This window comes from Takifugu rubripes, chromosome 9 (genome assembly GCF_901000725.2).
Source record: "Takifugu rubripes chromosome 9, fTakRub1.2, whole genome shotgun sequence".
Taxonomy (NCBI): domain Eukaryota; kingdom Metazoa; phylum Chordata; class Actinopteri; order Tetraodontiformes; family Tetraodontidae; genus Takifugu; species Takifugu rubripes.
In genome coordinates, this window is record NC_042293.1 from 2,141,301 (window position 1) to 2,165,462 (window position 24,162).

The 24,162-nt window shown below is 39.3% G+C and overlaps 3 protein-coding genes across 3 annotated transcripts in view; 2 read left to right on the forward strand and 1 right to left on the reverse strand.

Moving 5' to 3' along the window:
- The first annotated feature begins 3,071 nt into the window (after positions 1 to 3,071).
- LOC101065402 (synaptotagmin-1-like) lies at positions 3,072 to 3,902 on the forward strand. The gene is made up of 3 exons (XM_003979443.3): positions 3,072 to 3,189; positions 3,409 to 3,542; positions 3,692 to 3,902. The coding sequence occupies exons 1-3, from the start codon at positions 3,102 to 3,104 to the stop codon at positions 3,794 to 3,796; spliced, it is 327 nt and encodes a 108-aa protein (XP_003979492.3). The 5' UTR covers positions 3,072 to 3,101; the 3' UTR covers positions 3,797 to 3,902.
- An 8,827-nt stretch (positions 3,903 to 12,729) lies between these two features.
- Positions 12,730 to 14,278, forward strand: LOC101065793 (synaptotagmin-1-like). The gene is made up of 6 exons (XM_029841660.1): positions 12,730 to 12,838; positions 12,925 to 13,092; positions 13,181 to 13,348; positions 13,426 to 13,543; positions 13,773 to 13,906; positions 14,056 to 14,278. The coding sequence occupies exons 1-6, from the start codon at positions 12,791 to 12,793 to the stop codon at positions 14,260 to 14,262; spliced, it is 843 nt and encodes a 280-aa protein (XP_029697520.1). The 5' UTR covers positions 12,730 to 12,790; the 3' UTR covers positions 14,263 to 14,278.
- A 509-nt stretch (positions 14,279 to 14,787) lies between these two features.
- The window catches only part of LOC115251010 (uncharacterized), a 44,457-nt gene continuing 35,082 nt past the window's right edge, over positions 14,788 to 24,162 (reverse strand). The window contains exons 8-13 of the mRNA XM_029841658.1: positions 19,053 to 19,190; positions 18,763 to 18,921; positions 18,023 to 18,160; positions 17,733 to 17,897; positions 15,904 to 16,041; positions 14,788 to 15,784 (exon numbers count right to left, since the gene is read on the reverse strand). Coding sequence (XP_029697518.1) covers positions 15,697 to 15,784; positions 15,904 to 16,041; positions 17,733 to 17,897; positions 18,023 to 18,160; positions 18,763 to 18,921; positions 19,053 to 19,190 — 826 coding nt within the window. The 3' untranslated portion in view covers positions 14,788 to 15,696. The remainder of the gene's footprint in view (positions 15,785 to 15,903; positions 16,042 to 17,732; positions 17,898 to 18,022; positions 18,161 to 18,762; positions 18,922 to 19,052; positions 19,191 to 24,162) is intronic.

Genomic DNA, 24,162 nt, shown 5'->3' on the forward strand with positions numbered 1-24,162 from the left:
GTGGCTAAGGTAGATGTATTGTCTTTATAGATTAATGACTTTAAAGCATCAAAGAAACTTCCAAGCCAGAATTGCAGATTTGGTTTTTTTTTGGTCAAGTGCCTGTATTGGACAGGTAGAACTATTATATGGGAAATCTAGTCCAGTACATCTGCTGACTGAAAAATAAGCACATAATTTAACTACAAATAAAGCTTTGTGCATGTCCACGGAGTGGCTCTAAAAATACCATAAAAGTATATAGATATGCTGGAAATCCTTCTCCAGATACACACATGCGCGTGCACACACACATACAGACACATGCGCGCGCACACACACACATATGCACACACAAACACACACACACACATACATACATACATTACAAAATTTCGCTGAAATCTGTTCATAATATATTGAAATCATTAAGAGCTGATCATTTTGACGAATGTTTCCTTTTCTTTGCAGTTCAATTTAAACTCCATGTTGGCCAATTCAGTTGGTGTATTATGCAGTGATAATAAATAGGAATTCATTAAACCATTACAGAGGTTATAATAATGAGCAAAATAAAGTAAAGATCAATAGAAGGGCTTGTCACACAGTGTACTGTACCTGTCTATCAGCGAGTGTGGAATGAATGCCTGGAGAGGTTTTTTCCTAAGTAATGTGCTGTGCCTTGATGTCTGGTTGTTACAGTGGACATGCAGAGCAAACTTTGTGTGAGGGTTCTTACCTATTATATGTTTGCTGTCTGTAGACTGCAACACGCCACTGAAATCTACTGTTGTTTTGGCTACGGAAAAGTTATGTTCAGGTTTAAAACCAATTTTATTAGGTTTAACCTTTTTTATCTAGTTCACTGGCCTCAGATTTATCGAAGTACCAAATAGAAAATGAAATAAATATTATCAGCAAATAACACTCATCAGCCAACTTGTCCACCTTTGCATATATTGAGAGGTTGTGGCTAAGGTAGATATATTGTCTTTATAGATTAATGAGTTTAAAGCATCAAAGAAACTTCCAAGCCAGAATTGCAGATATTTTTTTGGGGTCAAGTGCCTGTATTGGACAGGTTGAACTATTATATGGGAAATCTAGTCCAGTACATCTGCTGACTGAAAAATAAGCAGATAATTTAACTACAAATAAAGCTTTGTGCATGTCCACGGAGTGGGTCTAAAAATACCATAAAAGTATATAGATATGCTGGAAATCCTGCTCCAGACACACACATACACACACACATACATACACACATACATACATACAGTACATACATACATTACAAAATTTAACTGAAATCTGTTCATAATATATTGAAAGCATTAAGAGCTGATCATTTTGACGAATGTTTCCTTTTCTTTGCAGTTCAATTTAAACTCCATGTTGGCCAATTCAGTTGGTGTATTATGCAGTGATAATAAATAGGAATTCATTAAACCATTACAGAGGTTATAATAATGAGCAAAATAAAGTAAAGATCAATAGAAGGGCTTGTCACACAGTGTACTGTACCTGTCTATCAGCGAGTGTGGAATGAATGCCTGGAGAGGTTTTTTCCTAAGTAATGTGCTGTGCCTTGATGTCTGGTTGTTACAGTGGACATGCAGAGCAAACTTTGTGTGAGGGTTCTTACCTATTATATGTTTGCTGTCTGTAGACTGCAACACGCCACTGAAATCTACTGTTGTTTTGGCTACGGATAAGTTATGTTCAGGTTTAAAACCAATTTTATTCAGTTTAATCTTTTTTATCTAGTTCACTGGCCTCAGATTTATCGATGTACCAAATATAAAATAAAATAAATATTATCAGCAAATAACACTCATCAGCCAACTTGTCCACCTTTGCATATATTGAGAGGTTGTGGCTAAGGTAGATATATTGTCTTTATAGATTAATGACTTTAAAGCATCAAAGAAACTTCCAAGCCAGAATTGCAGATTTGGTTTTTTTTTGGTCAAGTGCCTGTATTGGACAGGTAGAACTATTATATGGGAAATCTAGTCCAGTACATCTGCTGACTGAAAAATAAGCACATAATTGAACTACAAATAAAGCTTTGTGCATGTCCACGGAGTGGCTCTAAAAATACCATAAAAGTATATAGATATGCTGGAAATCCTTCTCCAGATACACACATGCGCGCGCACACACACATACAGACACATGCGCGCGCACACACACACATATGCACACACAAACACACACACACACATACATACATACATTACAAAATTTCGCTGAAATCTGTTCATAATATATTGAAATCATTAAGAGCTGATCATTTTGACGAATGTTTCCTTTTCTTTGCAGTTCAATTTAAACTCCATGTTGGCCAATTCAGTTGGTGTATTATGCAGTGATAATAAATAGGAATTCATTAAACCATTACAGAGGTTATAATAATGAGCAAAATAAAGTAAAGATCAATAGAAGGGCTTGTCACACAGTGTACTGTACCTGTCTATCAGCGAGTGTGGAATGAATGCCTGGAGAGGTTTTTTCCTAAGTAATGTGCTGTGCCTTGATGTCTGGTTGTTACAGTGGACATGCAGAGCAAACTTTGTGTGAGGGTTCTTACCTATTATATGTTTGCTGTCTGTAGACTGCAACACGCCACTGAAATCTACTGTTGTTTTGGCAACAGAAAAGTTATATTCAGGTTTAAAACCAATTTTATTCCGTTTAATCTTTTTTATCTAGTTCACTGGCCTCAGATTTATCGAAGTACCAAATAGAAAATGAAATAAATATTATCAGCAAATAACACTTATCAGCCAACTTGTCCACCTTTACATATATTGAGAGGTTGTGGCTAAGGTAGATATATTGTCTTTATAGATTAATGAGTTTAAAGCATCAAAGCATTTTTTTTTTGGTCAAGTGCCTGTATTGGACAGGTTGAACTATTATATGGGAAATCTAGTCCAGTACATCTGCTGACTGAAAAATAAGCACATAATTGAACTACAAATAAAGCTTTGTGCATGTCCACGGAGTGGGTCTAAAAATACCATAAAAGTATATAGATATGCTGGAAATCCTGCTCCAGACATGCACATGCGCGCACACACACACATACAGACACATGCGCGTGCACACACACACATATGCACACACAAACACACACACACACAGTGACAGTGATGATTTTAGAAGCCAAAAACTTGAAGAAAATGGATGTGGGAGGGCTGTCAGGTGGGTAGAGCCATTTAAAACCACACGCAATCACTGCATTTGTGTCTGTACGCACTAATTTAAGCAGATGCAATGAAGGAAGCCAAGCAATAGGCCAAAAAGGCGCATCTGTTATTTGGTGTCTTACTAGTCGGGACTCAGACCCACTGCACATGTGCCGAACTGACGACATTTCCAGGTTGCTCCTCCTCCGTTAAACCTTTGTTTTCTCTATTTTAGACCCTTATGTGAAAATCCACTTCATGCAAAATGGGAAAAGACTGAAGAAAAAGAAAACAACGATAAAGAAGAACAGTCTGAATCCTTACTACAACGAGTCCTTTAGCTTTGAAGTGCCATGTGAGCAGATAGAGGTACTCGGCGTTCACATTTGCATGTTTGTCCCTAAAATCTTCCAGCCCCTTATCCTAACATCACATTCACACATTCACACATCCAATGTCCTTTTTCAAGAACACATACACAGATTCTGAAAAACTGATTTCCTGTGTGTGTTCCATAGAAAGTGCAGATTGCAGTGACTGTGTTGGACTACGATAAGATTGGCAAAAACGACGCCATTGGGAAAGTGGTGCTGGGTGCTGGGTGCCAGCAGCACTGGGACTGAGCAACGCCACTGGTCCGACATGCTGGCTAACCCACGCAGGCCAATAGCTCAGTGGCACAGCCTCCGGCATCAAGAGGAAGTCAACTCTTTACTTTACCTCAAGCAATCTCTTATACCTCATATCTTACCTCTCATATAATTCCCATATGATACAAAAAAGAAACTTACTTTAATAAAAATGACAATACTCTATACTAACCTTAAGACTGTCACCTGATTTGGTGGAAACATGAACTTGTTCCTTTAGGAATTCTAACTCAAGGGTCTAAGAACAGAAGGTGTCACAACTTTGCAGCTTGAAAAGCCCTCTGAGGCGACAATGTTTGTGATTTTGGGGTCTTAATAAACTTGGTTTGATTTAGATGCAGCTCTTGGGCATTGCAAGGGTTTTGATTTCATCGACCAAAATTCTAGACCAAAGTACTTATACAAGTACACAATATGTTCTACCTCCCAGTGTAGTTGAAATTTGGAAATTATGTTCTGGCTAGGTTTGTGATTGAAACAGATTTTGAGCCAAAAGCCAGACCCAAAATGCAGACATAGACACAACACACAGGTTTTATTTTCAAAAATGTAATGAAACATTAAAGTGACAGATGACTGGAAATGGAAATGGCAAATTACAGGCAAGCAAAGCTGATTAGAACAATTAATCTGGAAATGAGCAAAATAGGACAAGACAGGTGATGCAGGTAAAAACACAAAAGCATGAGAGCAAAAGCTTAATCTACAAAGGTTTTCTAGAAAAGGGGGCCAAGCATTACTGCAGAGGGATTTACAACGAACTGGCGAGGTGAGGAGAAATGAGCCGCAGATCCAATTAACCAATACGATCAAAAGGTGGGTAAGGTGGTGCCTCTTCAGAAAGAAAGCCAGCCCCGCCTGCCTGGGAATTGGGAAAAGAACAGGAAAAAACATTAGCAAGAAAAAACAACAAACTGAAGCACACCAAGCAGTTTCAAGACGGAATTTTCAAAATGGAATGATTTACTGACTTAATAAATAACGTGTGAACAATAGACTCAACGGGCAGCCTTGCTTGGTACCTCTTTCCAGGATGAATAGGTTTGAAATAGCTGTTTATTTTTATTCTGGTTGATTAAATAATGCTGTAATAGTTTGAAGAAACTGTTGAAATCCAAATTGTTCTAATACTATATATGTTTAAGGTAATCGAGGCATTACTGCCTGGAGTTGGTTTTTCTTTATCTGTTCAACCATACGTGCTGTTTGATAATTGCAGTAGTCTATAATATTAGATTCTGGAAAAAAGCCTATAATTTTACACTTTTGCATTGTCATTTTCATCAAAATATTGTTTTATATCTGTTCTAAAAACACTCAAATCTGAATTTTCTAGAAATTAAGACCAGACGATGATTTGTTCATCAAATCTTATGTAATAATACCAAATTACTGATTTGGTATTTTGCCTAATGTCATTTGAATAGATTTTAACTCCTGCACACCTGGATATAAGAAGCATCCTGCACCCCTGGTGCTCCATAAGTAACAATAACACGAACACAAACTCCGACAAAACAAAGAGCATCAGAAAAAAAAAAAAACACTTCCAATAATGAGGCCTCTTCCTAGGCCTCAAATGGAGTGTTACTGTATAGAGAAAAAGTCTCCTCTGCTTGATGAGAGCAGAGGGCCCAAAAAGGCCTCAAAGCTGACACTCAGATCCATTATGCCCAGAAAAACTAATCGTCAGGACAGCTTGCTGAGCTAAATCAAAAGAGAATATTGTTTTTTCAAAACTCACCAGTATCCGTCTCTGCCACATCTTCCATCACTGCCTCTGCTGAGTTGTAAATCACCGGGCCTGCCTTGTAGTGTATCCCCATAGTTTAGGCTGGAATGGAGTCTGAAACCACATTCTTTGCTTCAGAGCAGCCTTCGTTTCGTCCCACTTCTCCGCTTCCTCCGGTACATAATCGTGTTTCATATCTGTCCTTTTCCTCTGGGAATCAAACCTTTTTATGAGCCAAGGTTTTCTGAGTATTTCTTTTATTTTTGAAGCTTGTGAATTTGACCCCTATAGATGTTGGCGGGGCTTCAGCTGGAGATTTTGTGGTGAGTGCCCTCTCAATATTTAAAACTGCTCCCAGGCTTTAATTAACATATCTTCAATAAACAGGTCCATTTGTTGAATATCTGGTAGCATTTTGTTGCTAGCTTGTAATAGTCCATCTTCCATGTTGCCTTTTGTTCCCTCCTTTATGTCACACTTTAATTTCTTGGTCATAATCTTGGCCCATTTCATTTGTGTCCAAATTCCTCCTGCAAAATGACTTTGTTTATAAAAGTCAACTGAGAACTACCAATTTAGCAATTTTTTTTATATATATGGGAGAATAGGATGGCTGATCAGCCTGCTGTGTTCTGATGTCCCACAGCAGCTGGACTATTGGTATGTTTGCCACCTACAAGATTGATGTGGCATTTGTATTGATCTCACAGTACACTTAAACAGCTTAGGGGTAGCGGCATTTCAGCTACCATGAACTGTCAGGATGCTGACTTTGCCGTTGATGAACAGGAAACGAGGTGGCTGGTCTGTTTTCAGGGTTTAGTAGTGGTTGTTTAAATTGCCTTGGCTGAGTAAAGCCTTGTCCTCTGCCATTGCGATTAAAGGTTATTTCTCCTGCTGCTGCTGGGGCCCTTTGTTGACAAGGACCGCTTATTCTAGGATATTGTGGTATGGGCCTTATCAATACTGGCTCTGGATATGGCCAATTCATTTCTGGTGGTCTTTCAATAGGACGAAAATTTATAATTGGTCTTACTGGTTCCTGGGAGGTGCTAAAAGTGGCCTGGTATGGCTCAGGTCTCCAATATGGATAATGTCTGACCTGGCCTGCGTTCTGCATCCAACTATCCAAAGGTGGTTGGCCTCTGTTGGCTTGGGCTTGGTGCTTTTTTCGCCAACGCCTCTTTTCGTTGCGAGACCATTGTTGTTGTTTGGTTCTTCTTTCTTCGATTCCCTGATGTGGCTGGTCTGCTGTTCCTTGGGCCTAGTCGTTTCCCCATCCCTGTGGCTGTGAACTGCCCAAGTCTATGGGCTCCTCCAGTCTTGGCCTTTTTGCCGGCCTTTCACTGAAAAAAGTGACCAGAGATCCATGAAGCAATGTGTCCAGCATGTGAGAGTTAACATGTAGAGTATTTATTTAAAAAGAAATGTTAGCTGCAAAAAAACCCTACAGAATAAAAATTGTTCTTACATGTCTACACTATCCATCGGTTTGGACATCTCATCCTCTATCCAGTATCTCTTTTGTTGTCGAGCATGATGTCCGGGTTGCTGACAATTATTGCTGCACTCTGAGGTGTCATTTTGGTTTTGATGCAATGGATCGGCACTGTGGTGCAAGAAATACATTTGTTTGTTAGGATTACTGTGCTCTCAATATTTCTAGTTCAACATCCTTCCTGTTTTAACCCCATGCCATTTTGCAACTACATTCATTAATACATAATTTATTCCTTTCACATATTTGGGAAGTCCTTAATGGGACTACATGGTGACTAAAGTTAAATCATTGGTCTGAACATCTCTGTTGTCGCCTTTCAACAGAAGAAGTGAATCATTATGATTGTGATTTTGGGTGTGATGATTGTCAAGAAAATTTAAAAAATGATTAAATATTTAAGATTTTTTCTGAATACGTTTTTTCAACATTTCTTTTGATACCTTAAGTTTAAACTATCGAAGAGATCCTTTCTTTCATTAAAAATCCAACCGATCTGCTTCACAGTCACAGTGTCCGAATCAGTGACTTCTAACGGGGTTTTTTTCGGCTTTAAAACATATTTCCTCCTGAAAAAATATTTCAGATTTTTGGGGTGTCATATGCCTCACAGAATATAATCCAACAAATTCTTATATAAAGATTAAAAACCTGATCATCTCTTCTGGAATATCATCATTCAATGAAAAGAGGAATTCTTCTTCCCTCTCCCAGTGGTACCAACAAGACCACAGCCAAGAAGGGGTGACAATGTGAATGTCCTTGTCTTGTTGCGCTATAAAGGCCTTCTTTGTACCTGTTTGGGATTGTTCTCAAACTTTACTTGTAATACAGGCAATGAAATAAGTAAATAGAAAGATATAAGAAAGATTTAAATCTTTAAGTATTGTAAGAATGTAGCTTTTAACAACTGTGCTGCTATTGGCTTTGGTTATATTGTACTATATCATTATGTCATCAAAGTGGCTGTACATACGTGTTTTCGTTGCAATCAAATGCGTGGTGCAATTTGCATTTGCAGAGCGCAGAACGATGTTCTTCTCAACCTTTGCCCCCAAACCTTGGGCACAATGGTACTCAGCAATGATCGGAAGCGCGGAACCCTGTGGAACAAGTCCGCTGAACACTATTGTTGTTCCCTCCAGTGTTTTTCTTCTGAGCTCTGGAATAATCTTGGAAAGATCTGGCACTTCAGCGATCTCCTTCCGCTGGTAAGCCTCATAGCGGCTGTAGTACTCTGTGTGGATGCGCTTCAGCACGTTTTCCAAGTAGGGCAAGTAGTCATCGTTGTCTTCTTGATTATTATCTGCCACCAAAATGAGAAATGGTTATAACATTTTAAAATCCTTCTCAGGTGTGAGTGCATCTCGCTATTAGTAGATTCTCTTAATAGGGATGGGTGAGCTCTGATACCAGGAACTAGTATTGGACTGATGCCATCTTTAATTTTTTTGGTACCTGTAATTGCTTTCAATCCCAATCACCAATACTCAAGGCAAAAAAAATGCCCTGTTCAAATATAGCACGCTGCCTTCACAAACATGGTCACTTCCATCACGGAAATGTCACCGCTTTGGAAATTGTATGAAGTTAACACAAAGGACCAGACCTGTGCAGAATGCAAACTCTGCAAAATTGAAATTGGAAGAGGTGGTATGTGTATAGCTGAGTTTGGTTTGGTTTTTTTTTGTTTTGCCCGTTCATTCATACAAATACATTAAAGTACTAAAGGTGGAGCATTGGTAGCTCATTCTGTAGGTGACTGGGCTGAGAAGCAGAGCGTGAGTGTTTTTTCTTGCAAAGAATAGACGCCTTACCTGATGAATCCTTGTCCTTGAAATAGAAGTATGGCCTCACTTCAATGAGGGCAGGGGCATAATTCCATACATCCTGTCGGTCATCAATCATGCAAATCATTGATTCACCACAGGGGCTAAAAAACCTGCGAGGACAGACCCAAAGATAACTTGCAAATTTACTTTTGCCTCGTAATTGTCACATTGTCTCTGTAGTTTTCAAAATTGCGATGCGTAATAACTCAGAATTCTCATTTTACATTACAATTTTCCAAAAAAACAAATAAGTTATTTCTCCGCCTCTCTCTCCTTTGTCCTTCATGGGATGCAGTTCTCACCTCACATTTTCCATCTTGGATGATGGAAAAAAACAATCATCTCTTGAGATAATCCGGTCAGCAAACAGGGTTTTAGTAGGATCCAAATAATCTGGAATGTTTCACGTTCACAAACATTGAAATTCTCATAATCTCTTTCTTTTCCTTTGAACTAAAATATTTTCAAAGTTTTACCAGCAAAAAAGGATTACAATTATTCTCATTCCAAATGTGAGAGTTTTAAGGTTAGGAGAATTACCTGCAATAATCTTTGCATATGGTCGGGATGCAAAGGTAAAAATATTGAGCTCATAGAGTTGAGACATTTTCTCTAAGAACTCCTTGTAGTATGGCCGTATTCGTATATGATAAGGATTTGAATTTTCCATTGTCATCTTGAACAAGTTCTGAAGGAAGTGATAAACACATATAGATGAATTGATGCTACTTCCATTCTTATATGGATATATAGATCATAAAATTTAAACTAACCATTAAATACTCCTTACAATAAGAGACAAGAAGAAAGCACAGTATTTCCAGATCTGACAAATATCCGGTACCTCATTAGGAGAACATTCGCAGGGCTCCTCGGTAGCATGGATCAATGTATTATCCAGATCCACCATCAGAACCAGTTTTTTACTCTGGTGGAGTTTATTCTGATGAACCTTCGTCAGTCTTTCTGATAACCGTTGAAATGTCTGAAAGGGATAAATCAGTGAGGAAATCTCAGCATCTGTTATCAATGCACAAATCTTTATTATGATTTATGATCATTAAAATGACAAATCTCAACCAATATACAATTTTACTGGAGATATACAGTACCGTATATATACCCACACCTATACAGTATATATGCGTGTGTGTGTGTATATATATATCAATCAGTTGTTTTTAGAAAGACATGACACATACACATTGAAAATAACATTAATGAGTAAGAGAAATAAAGTTTGTTACTGACCTCTAAAGTGATGTCTTCTTTAGGAGTTTCATTCCCCATCGGTGCCCCCAGGCTCTCCTCTGTGTTGGGTGGCCTTGGAAGGAAGCACAAAATGTCAATTTTTTCATCGTGTGTAAATTTGTACTTGTCTTTAATTATGTGCTGTATTGTTTTATTTATATGTGAACATTTTTAATCCGGAGACAGTGAAATAGAAGAAAGTTCTATTTTTAATTCTATTCTATTTTAAATCTTTGGACAAATATGAAAATTGATAATGAAATGCGTTTTAAAAATGGGTTCCAGTTGATTTGATTAGGACAATACATATTAATCATCTTAGCAGCAAAAAGTGTCCAAGTAAATGTGCTGGAGTTAGCCTTCAAAGCTAACACTTCTGTAGCATAGCTATTAAGCTTAAATATTTTGATGGATTTCCTAATTTTTAAATCTATGCACCTTTCCGCAATGAGTATGGCAATATTCATAGTAGCTGTAGAGAGTAAACTTACGAGTCCTGAGAGTTACTTCCTTGAAGACAAGTGTCAGGTGACTGTGCACCCGGAGGCTCTGGGTTCTCCATAGGCTTTTTATTTTTAGAGAAACAACCGATCCCCATCAAACTCCTTTTCTCTAAAGCTGGCCATGAAAAAAAAAAGTTATTGTCAGAAAACCAGATTTAAAAACCTCATACAGATTCACATCTTGTTCCAGTCAAAAGCAATAGATCCTTAAACACAAACAATTAAGAACAATTAATTTTGCAGCCTGTCCATACCTGCCACCTCACATGAACTATTTCCAGTTCAAGAAAATGGTAAAAAACCAATTTGAAATCTTTATTTGATTCTCTAAACTTGAAAAAAATTGTGGAGTCTTGAATCAAACAGATCAATTACTCACAGATTGTGATTTAAATCTGCAGAGTATAATATGAGCTTCCAAATGTAGTAGGTTGATTTATAATCAAAGTCATTGATGATCAAAGCCTTGTGGCTTTGTTCTTTCAATATCAAGGTTTCTCCATAATCATGTGTTATTTGGCACATCATCACTATCTTAAAGTTTGATTATTCTGTTCAAAAATATACACATAACCTTGGTTACCAAGGTTATATCCATGATGCATTGTAATAATACACTATACATGCTATATGGTCATTTAAATTAAAGGTATTTTCTCCAGCTTAACATCAGCTTGGAGTGCCAAAAATATCACCCTCCATCCTAAACAAGGTCAAGTGAAATTGCGTTGCAAATGTTGATGCGTGAATCCGCCTCAATGTCTCTAAATGGGTGCCGCGTAAACGCAGCAACTCCCTTGAGCAAGGCACATATTTCAAAGCATTTGTCAAATCCTGACACGTTTCAATCAGCTCTGAGTTTGAAAGCATTAACAGCTGATCATTTTGATGAACATTTCCTTTACCTTACAGTTCAGTTTAAACTCCATGTTGGCCAGATCAGTTGGTGTATTATGCAGTGATAATAAATAGGAATTCATTAAACCATTACAGAGGTTATAATAATGAGCAAAATAAAGTAAAGATCAATAGAAGGGCTTGTCACACAGTGTACTGTACCTGTCTATCAGCGAGTGTGGAATGAATGCCTGGAGAGGTTTTTTTCCGAAGTAATGTACTGTGCCTTGATGTCTGGTTGTTACAGTGGACATGCAGAGCAAACTTTGTGTGAGGGTTCTTACCTATTATATGTTCGCTGTCTGTAGACTGCAACACACCACTGAAAACTAGTGTTGTTTTGGCTACGGAGAAGTTATGTTCAGGTTTAAAACCAATTTTATTCGGTTTAATCTTTTTTTACTAGTTCACTGGCCTCAGATTTATCGAAGTACCAAATATAAAATGAAATAAATATTATCAGCAAATAACACTCATCAGCCAATTTGTCCACCTTTGCATGTAATGAGAGGTTGTGGCTAAGGTAGATATATTGTCTTTATAGATGAAAGAGTTTAAAGCATCAAAGAAACTTCCAAGCCACAATTGCAGATTGGTTTTTTTTTTGTCACGTGACTGTATTGGACAGGTTTAACGAATATATGGGAAATCTAGTCCAGTACATCTGCTTACTGAAAAATAAGCACATAATTGAACTACAAATAAAGCTTTGTGCATGTCCACGGAGTGGGTCAAAAAATAACATAAAAGTATATAGATAGGCTGGAAATCCTGCTCCAGATACATACACACACACACACACACACACACACACACACACACACACACACACACACACACACACACACAGAAGCCCTTCTCCCCACAGAGACTGCATGTAATGTATCAGCTTTGATATCAGGTCACCCAGGTGGTGAAACTGTCAGTGTAAGCTTGGATAAAGGCATGCATTTTTAAATTTTTCATACTGGTGTGGGTTAAGGTCATGTGGGGTTTTTTTTTGTTTGTTTCTTTTTTTATTAAGATATTCGTACAGACATGGTAATAGTGTAATCTCCCATTTTATTAAAAAAAAACACATGTTGAATATATAGAGAGAAACACAGTAAATGATCTTCTGATTAAATTTTATACTTCATATCTGTGCCTCTGTGTATGTGTGTGCTCGTGTCTGCGCAGCTTGTCCAGCTATTTAAAGATGAAGAGAACCAAGAAACTGCACTGTCGGGAAAAGCGCCCCAGGAGACGGAGAAGATGGGCAGGCTACATTTCACTTTAGATAACAATTTCACTGATAATATGGTGCGATGACTCTTTTTTTTTTCACCCTCTGTCAGCTGTAAGCCCGCACACTTTAAATTCTCAGCCTATGTTTTTTCCTTTGCTAGCTGGTTGTAGGTATCCTGCAGGCTGCTGAGCTGCCAGCGATGGATGTGGGGGGAAGCTCTGACCCCTACGTTAAACTCTACCTCCTCCCGGACAAAAAGAAAAAGTTTGAAACTAAAGTTCTCAGGAAAAACCTTGATCCCAACTTCAATGAGACTTTCTCATTTAAGGTAAAGGTGCTTTAAAACAATAAATAAACAAAATAAAATAGAATTTCAGCACTAGATGTTTATTGTGCATTAATGTGCTGCCCTCTAGGTACCCTACACCGAGCTTGGTGGCAGGACGCTGGTGATGACCGTGTACGACTTTGGCCGTTTCTCAAAACATGATGCTATAGGAGCTGTGAAGATACCAATGAGCACCGCTGATTTCAGCCAGTCTCTTGAAGAGTGGAGGGATCTACAGAAAGCAGAGAAGGAGGAGGTGGGAGCAAATAATTAAAGAAATGAGATCAGATTACAAACTCTCACTGATGGATGATGTGTGTGTCTGTGTATTAGAGTGAGAAGCTTGGAGATGTATGTCTGTCACTTAGGTATGTGCCCACTGCTGGAAGGTTGACAGTGATGATTTTAGAAGCCAAAAACTTGAAGAAAATGGATGTGGGAGGGCTGTCAGGTGGCTAGAGCCATTTAAAACCACACGCAATCACTGCATTTGTGTCTGTACGCACTAATTTAAGCAGATGCAATGAAGGAAGCCAAGCAATAGGCCAAAAAGGCGCATCTGTTATTTGGTGTAAGTGAAAGTCTAAATAGTCGGGACTCAGACCCACTGCACATGTGCCGAACTGACGACATTTCCGGGTTGCTCCTCCTCCGTTAAACCTTCGTTTTCTCTATTTTAGACCCTTATGTGAAAATCCACTTCATGCAAAATGGGAAAAGACTGAAGAAAAAGAAAACAACGATAAAGAAGAACAGTCTGAATCCTTACTACAACGAGTCCTTTAGCTTTGAAGTGCCATGTGAGCAGATAGAGGTACTCGGCGTTCACATTTGCATGTTTGTCCCTAAAATCTTCCAGCCCCTTATCCTAACATCACATTCACACATTCACACATCCAATGTCCTTTTTCAAGAACACATACACAGATTCTGAAAAACTGATTTCCTGTGTGTGTTCCATAGAAAGTGCAGATTGCAGTGACTGTGTTGGACTACGATAAGATTGGCAAAAACGACGCCATTGGGAAAGTGGTGCTGGGTGCCAGCAACACTGGGACTGAGCAACGCCACTGGTCCGACATGCTGGCTAACCCACGCAGGCCAATAGCTCAGTGGCACAGCCTCCGGCATCAAGAGGAAGTAAACTCTTTACTTTTCAGTAAAAAATGATTTAGGGAAGTTGTTTAACACCAGAATTACCTCAAGCAATCTCTTATACCTCATATCTTACCTCTCATATAATTCCCATATGATACAAAAAAGAAATTTACTTTAATAAAAATGACAATACTCTATACTAACCTTAAGACTGTCACCTGATTTGGTGGAAACATGAACTTGTTCCTTTAGGAATTCTAACTCAAGGGTCTAAGAACAGAAGGTGTCACAACTTTGCAGCTTGAAAAGCCCTCTGAGGCGACAATGTTTGTGATTTTGGGGTCTTAATAAACTTGGTTTGATTTAGATGCAGCTCTTGGGCATTGCAAGGGTTTTGATTTAATAGACCAAAATTCTAGACCAAAGTACTTATACAAGTACACAATATGTTCTACCTCCCAGTGTAGTTGAAATTTGGAAATTATGTTCTGGCTAGGTTTGTGATTGAAACAGATTTTGAGTCTTTTGGATGTTCAATTTATAGCCAGACCCAAAATGCAGACATAGACACAACACACAGGTTTTATTTTCAAAAATTTAATAAAACATTAAAGTGACAGATGACTGGAAATGGAAATGGCAATTTACAGGTAAGCAAAGCTGATTAGAACAATTAATCTGGAAATGAGCAAAATAGGACAAGACAGGTGATGCAGGTAAAAACACAAAAGCATGAGAGCAAAAGCTTAATCTACAAAGGTTTTCTAGAAAAGGGGGCCAAGCATTACTGCAGAGGGATTTACAACGATCTGGTGGCTGATCTCAAGCGAATTCAGCATTTTTATTTTATATGGGAGAATAGGATGGCTGATCAGCCTGCTGTGTTCTGATGTCCCACAGCAGCTGGACTATTGGTATGTTTGCCACATACAAGATTGATGTGGCATTTGTATTGATCTCACAGTACACTTAAACATCTTAGGGGTAGCAGCATTTCAGCTACCATGAACTGTCAGGATGCTGCCGTTGATTGACAGGAAATGGGGTGGCTGCTCTGTTTTCGGGGTTTAGCAGTGGTTGTCGAAATTGCCTTGGCTGAGTAAAGCCTTGTCCTCTGCCATTGCGATTAAAGGTTATTCCTCCTGCTGCTGCTGGGGCCCTTTGTTGCCGAGGATGGATTATTCTATGATGTTGTGGTATGGGCCTTATCAATCCTGGCTCTGGATATGGCCAATTCATTTCTGGTGGTCTTTCAACAGGACGACATTTTATTATTGGTCTTACTGGTTCCTGGGAGGTGCTAAAAGTGGCCTGGTATGGCTCAGGTCTCGAATATGGATAATGTCTGACCTGGCCTGGGTTCTGCATCCAACTATTCAAAGGTGGTTGGCCTCTGTTGGCTTGGGCTTGGTGCTTTTTTCGCCGACGCGTATTCTGGTTACGAGACCATTGTTGTTGTTTGGTTCTTCTTTCTTCGATTCCCTGATGTGGCTGGTCTGCTTTGCCTTAGGCCTGGTCGTTTCCCCATCCCTGAGGCTGTGAACTACCCCAGCCTATGGGCGGCACCTGTCTTGGCTTATTCATTGGCCTTTTACTGAAAAAAGTGACCAGAGATCCATGAAGCAATGGCATGTGAGAGTTAACAAGTAGAGTATTTACTTAAAAAGAAATGTTAGCTGCGAAATAAAACTACGTAATAGAAATTGTTCTTACAAGTCTACACTGTCCATCGGTCTGGACATCTCATCCTCTATCCCGACGCTCCTTCGGTTTAGAGTATAACGTTGTTGCTGCTGAAAATTATTGCTGAACTCTGAGGTGTCATCGTGCTGTTGATACGATGGAGCGGCACTGTGATGCATAAAATACATTTGTTTGTTAGGTTTACTGTGCTCTCAATATTTCTAGTTCAACATCCTTCCTGTTTTAACCCGATGCCATTTTACAAAGACTTTTATCCACACATAATTTATTCATTTTAAATAATTGGGAAGTCCTTAATGGGACTACATGGTGACGAAAGTTTAATCATTGTTCTGAACATCTCTGTTGTCACCTTTCAACAGAGGAAGTGAATCTTTATGCTTGTGATTTTAATTTTCTTCAGTAATGTGTTACAAAATATCAATTATAAAAGATACAAATATCAATTATAAAGGGTATTTCTACTGCTGCTGATGGGGCCCATTGTTGCCAAGGACGGACTGTTCTAGGATAAGGTGGTATGGGCCTTCTCAATGCTGTCTCTACACATGGCCAATTCATTTCTGCTGATCTTTCAAAAGGAATACATTTGGTTTTAATTGGTCTTAGCGGTTCCTGGGAGATGCTAAAAGTGGCCTGATATAGCTCAGGTCTCCCATTTGGATTATAGTTGACTTGGCCTTGTTTCTGCATGCAACTAACCAAAGGTGGTTCGGTGCTTTTTTTTGCCAAAACCTCTTTATGTTGTCATACGAGTGTTGTTGTTCGGTTCTTGTGACTTCGCTGGGCTACTTTCTCTCAAAGCCCTGATGTGGCTGGTCTGCTGTGCCTTGGGCCTGGTCGTCTCCCCATCCCTGGGCCCGGTCGTTTCCCCAGCCTTGGGCCTGGTCGTTTCCCCAGCCTTGGGCCTGGTTGTTTCCCAATCCCTGTGGCTGTGAACTGCCCCCGCCTATGGGCTCCTCCTGTCTCTGCTCATTCTTCGGCCTTTCACTGAAAAAAGTGACCAGAGATCCATGAAGCAATGTGTCCGGCATGTGAGAGTTAACATGTAGAGTATTTACTTAAAAAGAAATGTTAGCTGTGAAATAAAACTACATAATAGAAATTGTTCTTACATGTCTACACTATCCATCAGTTCAGACATCTCATCCTCTATCCAGTATCTCTTTCTTTTTCGATTATGATGTCCGGGCTGCTGGAAATTATTGTTGAACTCTGAGGTGTCATCGTGCTGTTGATACAATGGATCAGCACTGTGGTGCAAAAAATACATTTGTTTGTTAGGTTTACTGTGTTCTCAATATTTCTAGTTCAACATCCTTCCTGTTTTAACCCCAGAGCATTTTGAAACTACTTTTATTCATATATAATGTATTCCTTTCACATATTTGGGAAGTCTATAATTGGAGAACATGTTGTAAACATCTCTGTTGTCACCTTTTAACAGAGGAAGTAAATCATTATGCTTGTGATTTTAATTTTCTTTAGTAGTGTGTCACAAAATGTCAATTATAAAAGATAAAATTATCAATTATAAAGGTTATTTCTACTGCTGCTGATGGGGCCCATTGTTGCCAAGGACAGACTGTTCTAGGATATTGTGGTATGGTCCTTCTCGAGGCTGTCTCTGGACATGGCCAATTCATTTCTGCTGATCTTTCAAAAGGAATACATTTGGTTTTAATTGGTCTTAGCGGTTCCTGGGAGATGCTAAAAGTGGCCTGATATAGCTCAGGTCTCCCATTTGGATAAGGTTTGACCTGGCCTGGTTTCTGCATCCAACTACTCAAAGGTGATTTGGTACTTTTTTTTGCCAAAACCTCTTTATGTTGTCATACCAGTGTTGTTGTTGGGTTCTTGTGACTTCGCTGGGCTGCTTTTTCTCAAAGCCCTGATGTGGCTGGACTGCTGTGCTTTGGGCCTGGTCGTTTCCCCATCCCTGTGGCTGTGAACTGCCCCAGCCTATGGGCTCCTCCAGTCTTGGCCTTTTTGCCGGTCTTTCACTGAAAAAAGTGACCAGAGATCAATGAAGCAATGTGTCCAGCATGTGAGAGTTAACATGTAGAGTATTTACTTAAAAAGAAATGTTAGCTGTGAAATAAAACTACATAATAAAAATTGTTCTTACATGTCTACAGTATCCATGGGTTCGGACATCTCATCCTCTATCCCGACGCTCCTTCCGTTGAAAGTATAACGTTGTTGCTGCTGAAAATTATTGCTGAACTCTGAGATGTCATTTTGCTGTTGATACGATGGACCGGCACTGTGGTGCATAAAATACATTTGTTTGTTAGGTTTACTGTGCTCTCAATATTCCTAGTTCAACATCCTTCCTGTTTTAACCCAATAGCATTTTGAAACTACTTTTATTCATGTATAATGTATTCCTTTCACATATTTGGGAAGTCCTTAATGAGACTACATTGTGACTAAAGTAAAATCATTGTTCTGAACATCTCTGTTGTCACCTTTCAACAGAGGAAGTAAATCATTATGCTTGTGATTTTAATTTTCTTTAGTAGTGTGTCACAAAATGTCAATTATAAAAGATAAAATTATCAATTATAAAGGTTATTTCTACTGCTGCTGATGGGGCCCATTGTTGCCAAGGACAGACTGTTCTAGGATATTGTGGTATGGGCCTTCTCAATGCTTTCTCTGGACATGGCCAATTCATTTCTTCTGATCTTTCAAAAGGAAGAAATTTTCTAATTGGTCTTAGCGGTTCCTGGGAGATGCTAAAAGTGGCCTGATATAGCTCAGGTCTCCCATTTGGATAATGTTTGACCTGGGCTGGTTTTTGCATCCAACTACCCAAAGGTGGTTTGGTGCTTTTTTTGCCAAAACCTCTTTATGTTGTCATACCAGTGTTGTTGTTGGGTTCTTGTGAGTTCGCTGGGCTGCTTTCTCTCAAAGCCCTGATGTGGCTGGTCTGCTGTGCTTTGGGCCTGGTCGTTTCCCCATCCCTGTGGCTGTGAACTGCCCCAGCCTATGGGCTCCTCCAGTCTTGGCCTTTTTGCCGGCCTTTCAACGAAAAAAGTGACCAGAGATCCATGAAGCAATGTGTCCGGCATGTGAGAGTTAGCATGTAGAGTATTTACTTAAAAAGAAATGTTAGCTGTGAAATAAAACTAGATAATAGAAATTGTTCTTACATGTCTACACTATCCATCGGTTCGGACATCTCATCCTCTATCCAGTATCTCTTTCTTTTTCGATTATGATGTCCGGGCTGCTGGAAATTATTGTTGAACTCTGAGGTGTCATCGTGCTGTTGATACAATGGATCAGCACTGTGGTGCAAAAAATACATTTGTTTGTTAGGTTTACTGTGTTCTCAATATTTCTAGTTCAACATCCTTCCTGTTTTAACCCCGTGCCATTTTGAAACTACTTTTATTCATACATAATTTATTCCTTTCAAATATTTGGGAAGTCCTTAATGGGACTACATGGTGACTAAAGTTAAATCATTGTTCTGAACATCTCTGTTGTCACCTTTCAACAGAGGAAGTGAATCATTATGTTTGTGATTTAAATTTTCTTCAGTCATGTGTTACAAAATATCAATAATAAAAGATAAAATTATCAATTATAAAGAGTATTTCTACTGCTACTGATGGGGCCCATTGTTGCCAAGGACAGACTGTTTGAGGATATTGTGGTATGGGCCTTCTCAATGCTGTCTCTGGATATGGCCAATTAATTTCTTTTGATCTTTTAAAGCAAAAAGTGTCCAAGTAAATGTGCTGGAGTTAGCCTTCAAAGCTAACACTTCTGTAGCATAGCTATTATGCCAAAATATTTTGATGGATTTCCTAATTTTTAAATCTATGCAATACATTTTTAAATCTATGCAATGAATATGGCAATATTCATAGTAGCTGTAGAGAGTAAACTTACGAGTCCTGACAGTTACTTCCTTGAAGACAAGTGTCAGGTGACTGTGCACCCGGAGGCTCTGGGTTCTCCATAGGCTTTTTATTTCTAGAGAAACAACCGATCCCCATCAAACTCCTTTTCTCTAAAGCTGGCCATGAAAAAAAAAAAGTTACTGTCAGAAAACCAGATTTAAAAACCTCATACAGATTCACATTTTGTTCCAGTCAAAAGCAATAGATCCTTAAACCCAAACAATTAAGAACAATTAATTGTGCAGCCTGTCCATACCTGCCACCTCACATGAACTATTTTACGTTCAAGAAAATGATGAAAAAAACCAATTTGAAATCTTTATTTGATTCTCAAAACTTGAAAAAATTGTGGAGTCTTGCATCAAACAGATCAATTACCCACAGATTGTGATTTAAATCTGCAGAGTATAATATGAGCTTCCAAAATGTAGTAGGTTGAAAATTAAATTAAAGGTATTTTCTCCAGCTTAACATCAGCTTGGAGTGCCAAAAAGGTCACTCTCCATCCTAAACAAGGTCAAGTGAAATGGCGTTGCAAATGTTGATGCGTAAATCCGCCTCAACCCCGTGACACTTTGAAACTACTTTTATTCATACATAATTTATTCCTTTCAAATATTTGGGAAGTCCTTAATGGGACTACATGGTGACTAAAGTTAAATCATTGTTCTGAACATCTCTGTTGTCGCCTTTCAACAGAGGAAGTGAATCATTATGTTTGTGATTTAAATTTTCTTCAGTCATGTGTTACAAAATATCAATAATAAAAGATAAAATTATCAATTATAAAGGGTATTTCTACTGCTACTGATGGGGCCCATTGTTGCCAAGGACAGACTGTTTGAGGATATTGTGGTATGGGCCTTCTCAATGCTGTCTCTGGATATGGCCAATTAATTTCTTTTGATCTTTTAAAAGGAAGAAATGTTCTAATTGGTCTTAGCGGTTCCTGGGAGATGCTAAAAGTGGCCTGATATAGCTCAGGTCTCCCATTTGGATAATGTTTGACCTGGCCTGGTTTTTGCATCCAACTACCCACAGGTGGTTTGGTACTTTTTTTTGGCCAAAACCTCTTTATGTTGTCATACCAGTGTTGTTGTTCGGTTCTTGTGACGTCGCTGGGCTCCTTTTTCTCAGAGCCCTGATGTGGCTGGTTTGCTGTGCCTTGGGCCTGGTCGTTTCCCCATCCCTGTGGCTGTGAACTGCCCCAGCCTATGGGCTCCTCCTGTCTTTGCTCATTCGTCGGCCTTTCACTGAAAAAAGTGACCAGAGATCCATGAAGCAATGTGTCCGGCATGTGAGAGTTAACATGTAGAGTATTTACTTAAAAAGAAATGTTAGCTGTGAAATAAAACTAGAGAATAGTTTTAGAGCATGATGATTTTAATTTTGTTTAGTAGTGTCTTACAAAATATCAATTATATAAGATCAGGGTGTGTCAAGAAAAAAAAAAAAAAAAAAGATTAAATATTTAAGATTTTTTCTGAATAATTCAAATGCATTATTTCATTTTTTCCTGAGACAGTGAAATAGAAGAAAGTTCTATTTTTAATTCTATTCTATTTTAAATCTTTGGACAAATATGAAAATTGATAATGAAATGCGTTTTAAAAATGGGTTCCAGTTGATTCGATTAGGACAATACATATTAATGATCTTAGCAGCAAAAAGTGAAGCTAACACTTCTGTAGCATAGCTATTATGCCAAAATATTTTGATGGATTTCCTAATTTTTAAATCTATGCACCTTTCCGCAATGAATATGGCAATATTCATAGTAGCTGTAGAGAGTAAACTTACGAGTCCTGACAGTTACTTCCTTGAAGACAAGTGTCAGGTGACTGTGCACCCGGAGGCTCTGGGTTCTCCATAGGCTTTTTATTTTTAGAGAAACAACCGATCCCCATCAAACTCCTTTTCTCTAAAGCTGGCCATGAAAAAAAAAAAGTTATTGTCAGAAAACCAGCTTTAAAAACCTCATACAGATTCACATTTTGTTCCAGTCAAAAGCAATAGATACTTTAACACAAACAATTAAGAACAATTAATTTTGCAGCCTGTCCATACCTGCCACCTCACATGAACTATTTTACGTTCAAGAAAATGGTAAAAAAACAATTTGAAATCTTTATTTGATTCTCAAAACTTGAAAAAATTGTGGAGTCTTGCATCAAACAGATCAATTACCCACAGATTGTGATTTAAATCTGCAGAGTATAATATGAGCTTCCAAAATGTAGTAGGTTGAAAATTAAATTAAAGGTATTTTCTCCAGCTTAACATCAGCTTGGAGTGCCAAAAAGGTCACCCTCCATCCTAAACAAGGTCAAGTGAAAAGGCGTTGCAAATGTTGATGCGTAAATCCGCCTCAACGTCTCCAAATGGGTGCCGCGTAAACGCAGTAACTCCCTTGAGCAAGGCACATATTTCAAAGCATTTGTCAAATCCTGACAAGTTTCAATCAGCTCTAAGTTGGAAAGCGTTAACAGCTGATCATTTTGATGTATAAAGATGATCAGCAGATAACACTCAACAGCCACACACAGACACACTACAAAATTTCACTGAAATCTGTTCATAATATATTGAAAGCATTAAGAGCTGATCATTTTGACGAATGTTTCCTTTTCTTAGCAGTTCAATTTAAACTCCATGTTGGCCAGATCAGTTGGTGTATTATGCAGTGATAATAAATAGGAATTCATTAAACCATTACAGAGGTTATAATAATGAGCAAAATAAGGTAAAGATCAATAGAAGGGCTTGTCACACGGTGTACTGTACCGGTCTATCAGCGAGTGTGGAATGAATGCCTGGAGAGGTTTTTTCCTAAGTAATGTGCTGTTTATCTAGTTCACTGGCCTCAGATTTATCGAAGTACCAAATAGAAAATGAAATAAATATTATCAGCAAATAACACTCATCAGCCAACTTGTCCACCTTTGCATATATTGAGAGGTTGTGGCTAAGGTAGATATATTGTCTTTATAGATTAATGAGTTTAAAGCATCAAAGAAACTTCCAAGCCAGAATTGCAGATATTTTTTTTGGTCAAGTGCCTGTATTGGACAAGTTGAACTATTATATGGGAAATCTAGTCCAGTACATCTGCTTCCTGAAAAATAAGCACATAATTGAACTACAAATAAAACTTTGTGCATGTCCATGGAGTGGGTCTAAAAATAACATAAAAGTATATAGATAGTTGCGAATCTGTGTGACAGCTAGCCAACAACCTCAACCACTGACTCCGGCTGAAACTCCCTTTAACACTGGATAAAAATACCACCGAGGGATTGGTAAGACATTTCCCTTTTAGCTTCACTGTACGGACTCGCTGACTGAGTTACGCTGACCGCTACAATTTTTATTAAGCCACGCGGACGGAACGCACCGTTTGGGGACCCGCGTTGCTAATGCTGGCTAACAGCGGTGCCACCTGTTTGAATGCGCTTGTAACAAAGACGCGAGGTGAACAACGTTTGGCGGTGTCGTGACGAGACCGAGCTGTCGTTCTCCCACCCCGCGAACGGCCCCACTCAGACGGGAACAGACACTCATCGCCCCGGGCTCTCAGAGTTAGCATTAGCGTTAGCTCCGCCGGTAGCCCGGCCAGCCGTCCAGCCGGGGCTGAAGTGGAGGTGCGTTCACGCCTCGCAACGTAGCAACAAGTGGGAAGTGATGCGGATTCGCTTTTTGAGGGCGCAAAAGGTCGTGTGTTTGAGAAACATTACAGCAAGTGTTGAAAAGTGACCATAACCCCCCCCCAGGCAGGAGTGGGTCATTACCAGGTGTGTGTTTGACAACTCACCGGAGCCCTAGCGTCCATGGCCCCACTCTCTTCTTCATCCAGCTGTGCCAACTGTGCCTACCTTGCTGTAAAGATCCAGGAGCTAGAGCAAAGAATCTCCACCCTATATCAGATCCAGGAAGCTGAGAGATTCATTGACACCATCGTTTTCAAAGAACCCCATCCCGACTCCGCTGATGCATCTGATCCCGACATCACCGCTCCTAACACCACTGTCGCCACCACCTCTCCTCCGGCTGTTCATCCACTCATCTCCCCCGATGCCTCCTCTACGAAGCATGCAGCAGGACCCAGGGCTAATCTCAAGCCTCGGGCTAGCTCCACTCCATCTCAACAGGAGCAATGGTCCCAGATCAGCGCCCGCACTGGGAAAACAAAGCGTCCATCACAGGCTCCTTTCTTCCACCTCCACCTGGAGAACAAGTTCACCCCTCTTGACCATCATGATTCCCCCCCTCTACCCGCATTGTCCTGGACTTTGTCCATCCGGCTATCTGATGGGACCGGCAGCTTTCCGTCGTCTTCGTCCCGTCTACCCCC

Coding starts and splice junctions, on each gene's coding strand:
- LOC101065402 (XM_003979443.3), top strand. CDS start 3,102: ATGCACACACAAACACACACACACACAGTGACAGTGATGATTTTAGAA. Junction 3,190..3,408: donor GGATGTGGGAGGGCTGTCAG/GTGGGTAGAGCC, acceptor TCTCTATTTTAG/ACCCTTATGTGAAAATCCAC. Junction 3,543..3,691: donor TGCCATGTGAGCAGATAGAG/GTACTCGGCGTT, acceptor TGTGTTCCATAG/AAAGTGCAGATTGCAGTGAC.
- LOC101065793 (XM_029841660.1), top strand. CDS start 12,791: ATGGGCAGGCTACATTTCACTTTAGATAACAATTTCACTGATAATATG. Junction 13,544..13,772: donor GGATGTGGGAGGGCTGTCAG/GTGGCTAGAGCC, acceptor TCTCTATTTTAG/ACCCTTATGTGAAAATCCAC. Junction 13,907..14,055: donor TGCCATGTGAGCAGATAGAG/GTACTCGGCGTT, acceptor TGTGTTCCATAG/AAAGTGCAGATTGCAGTGAC.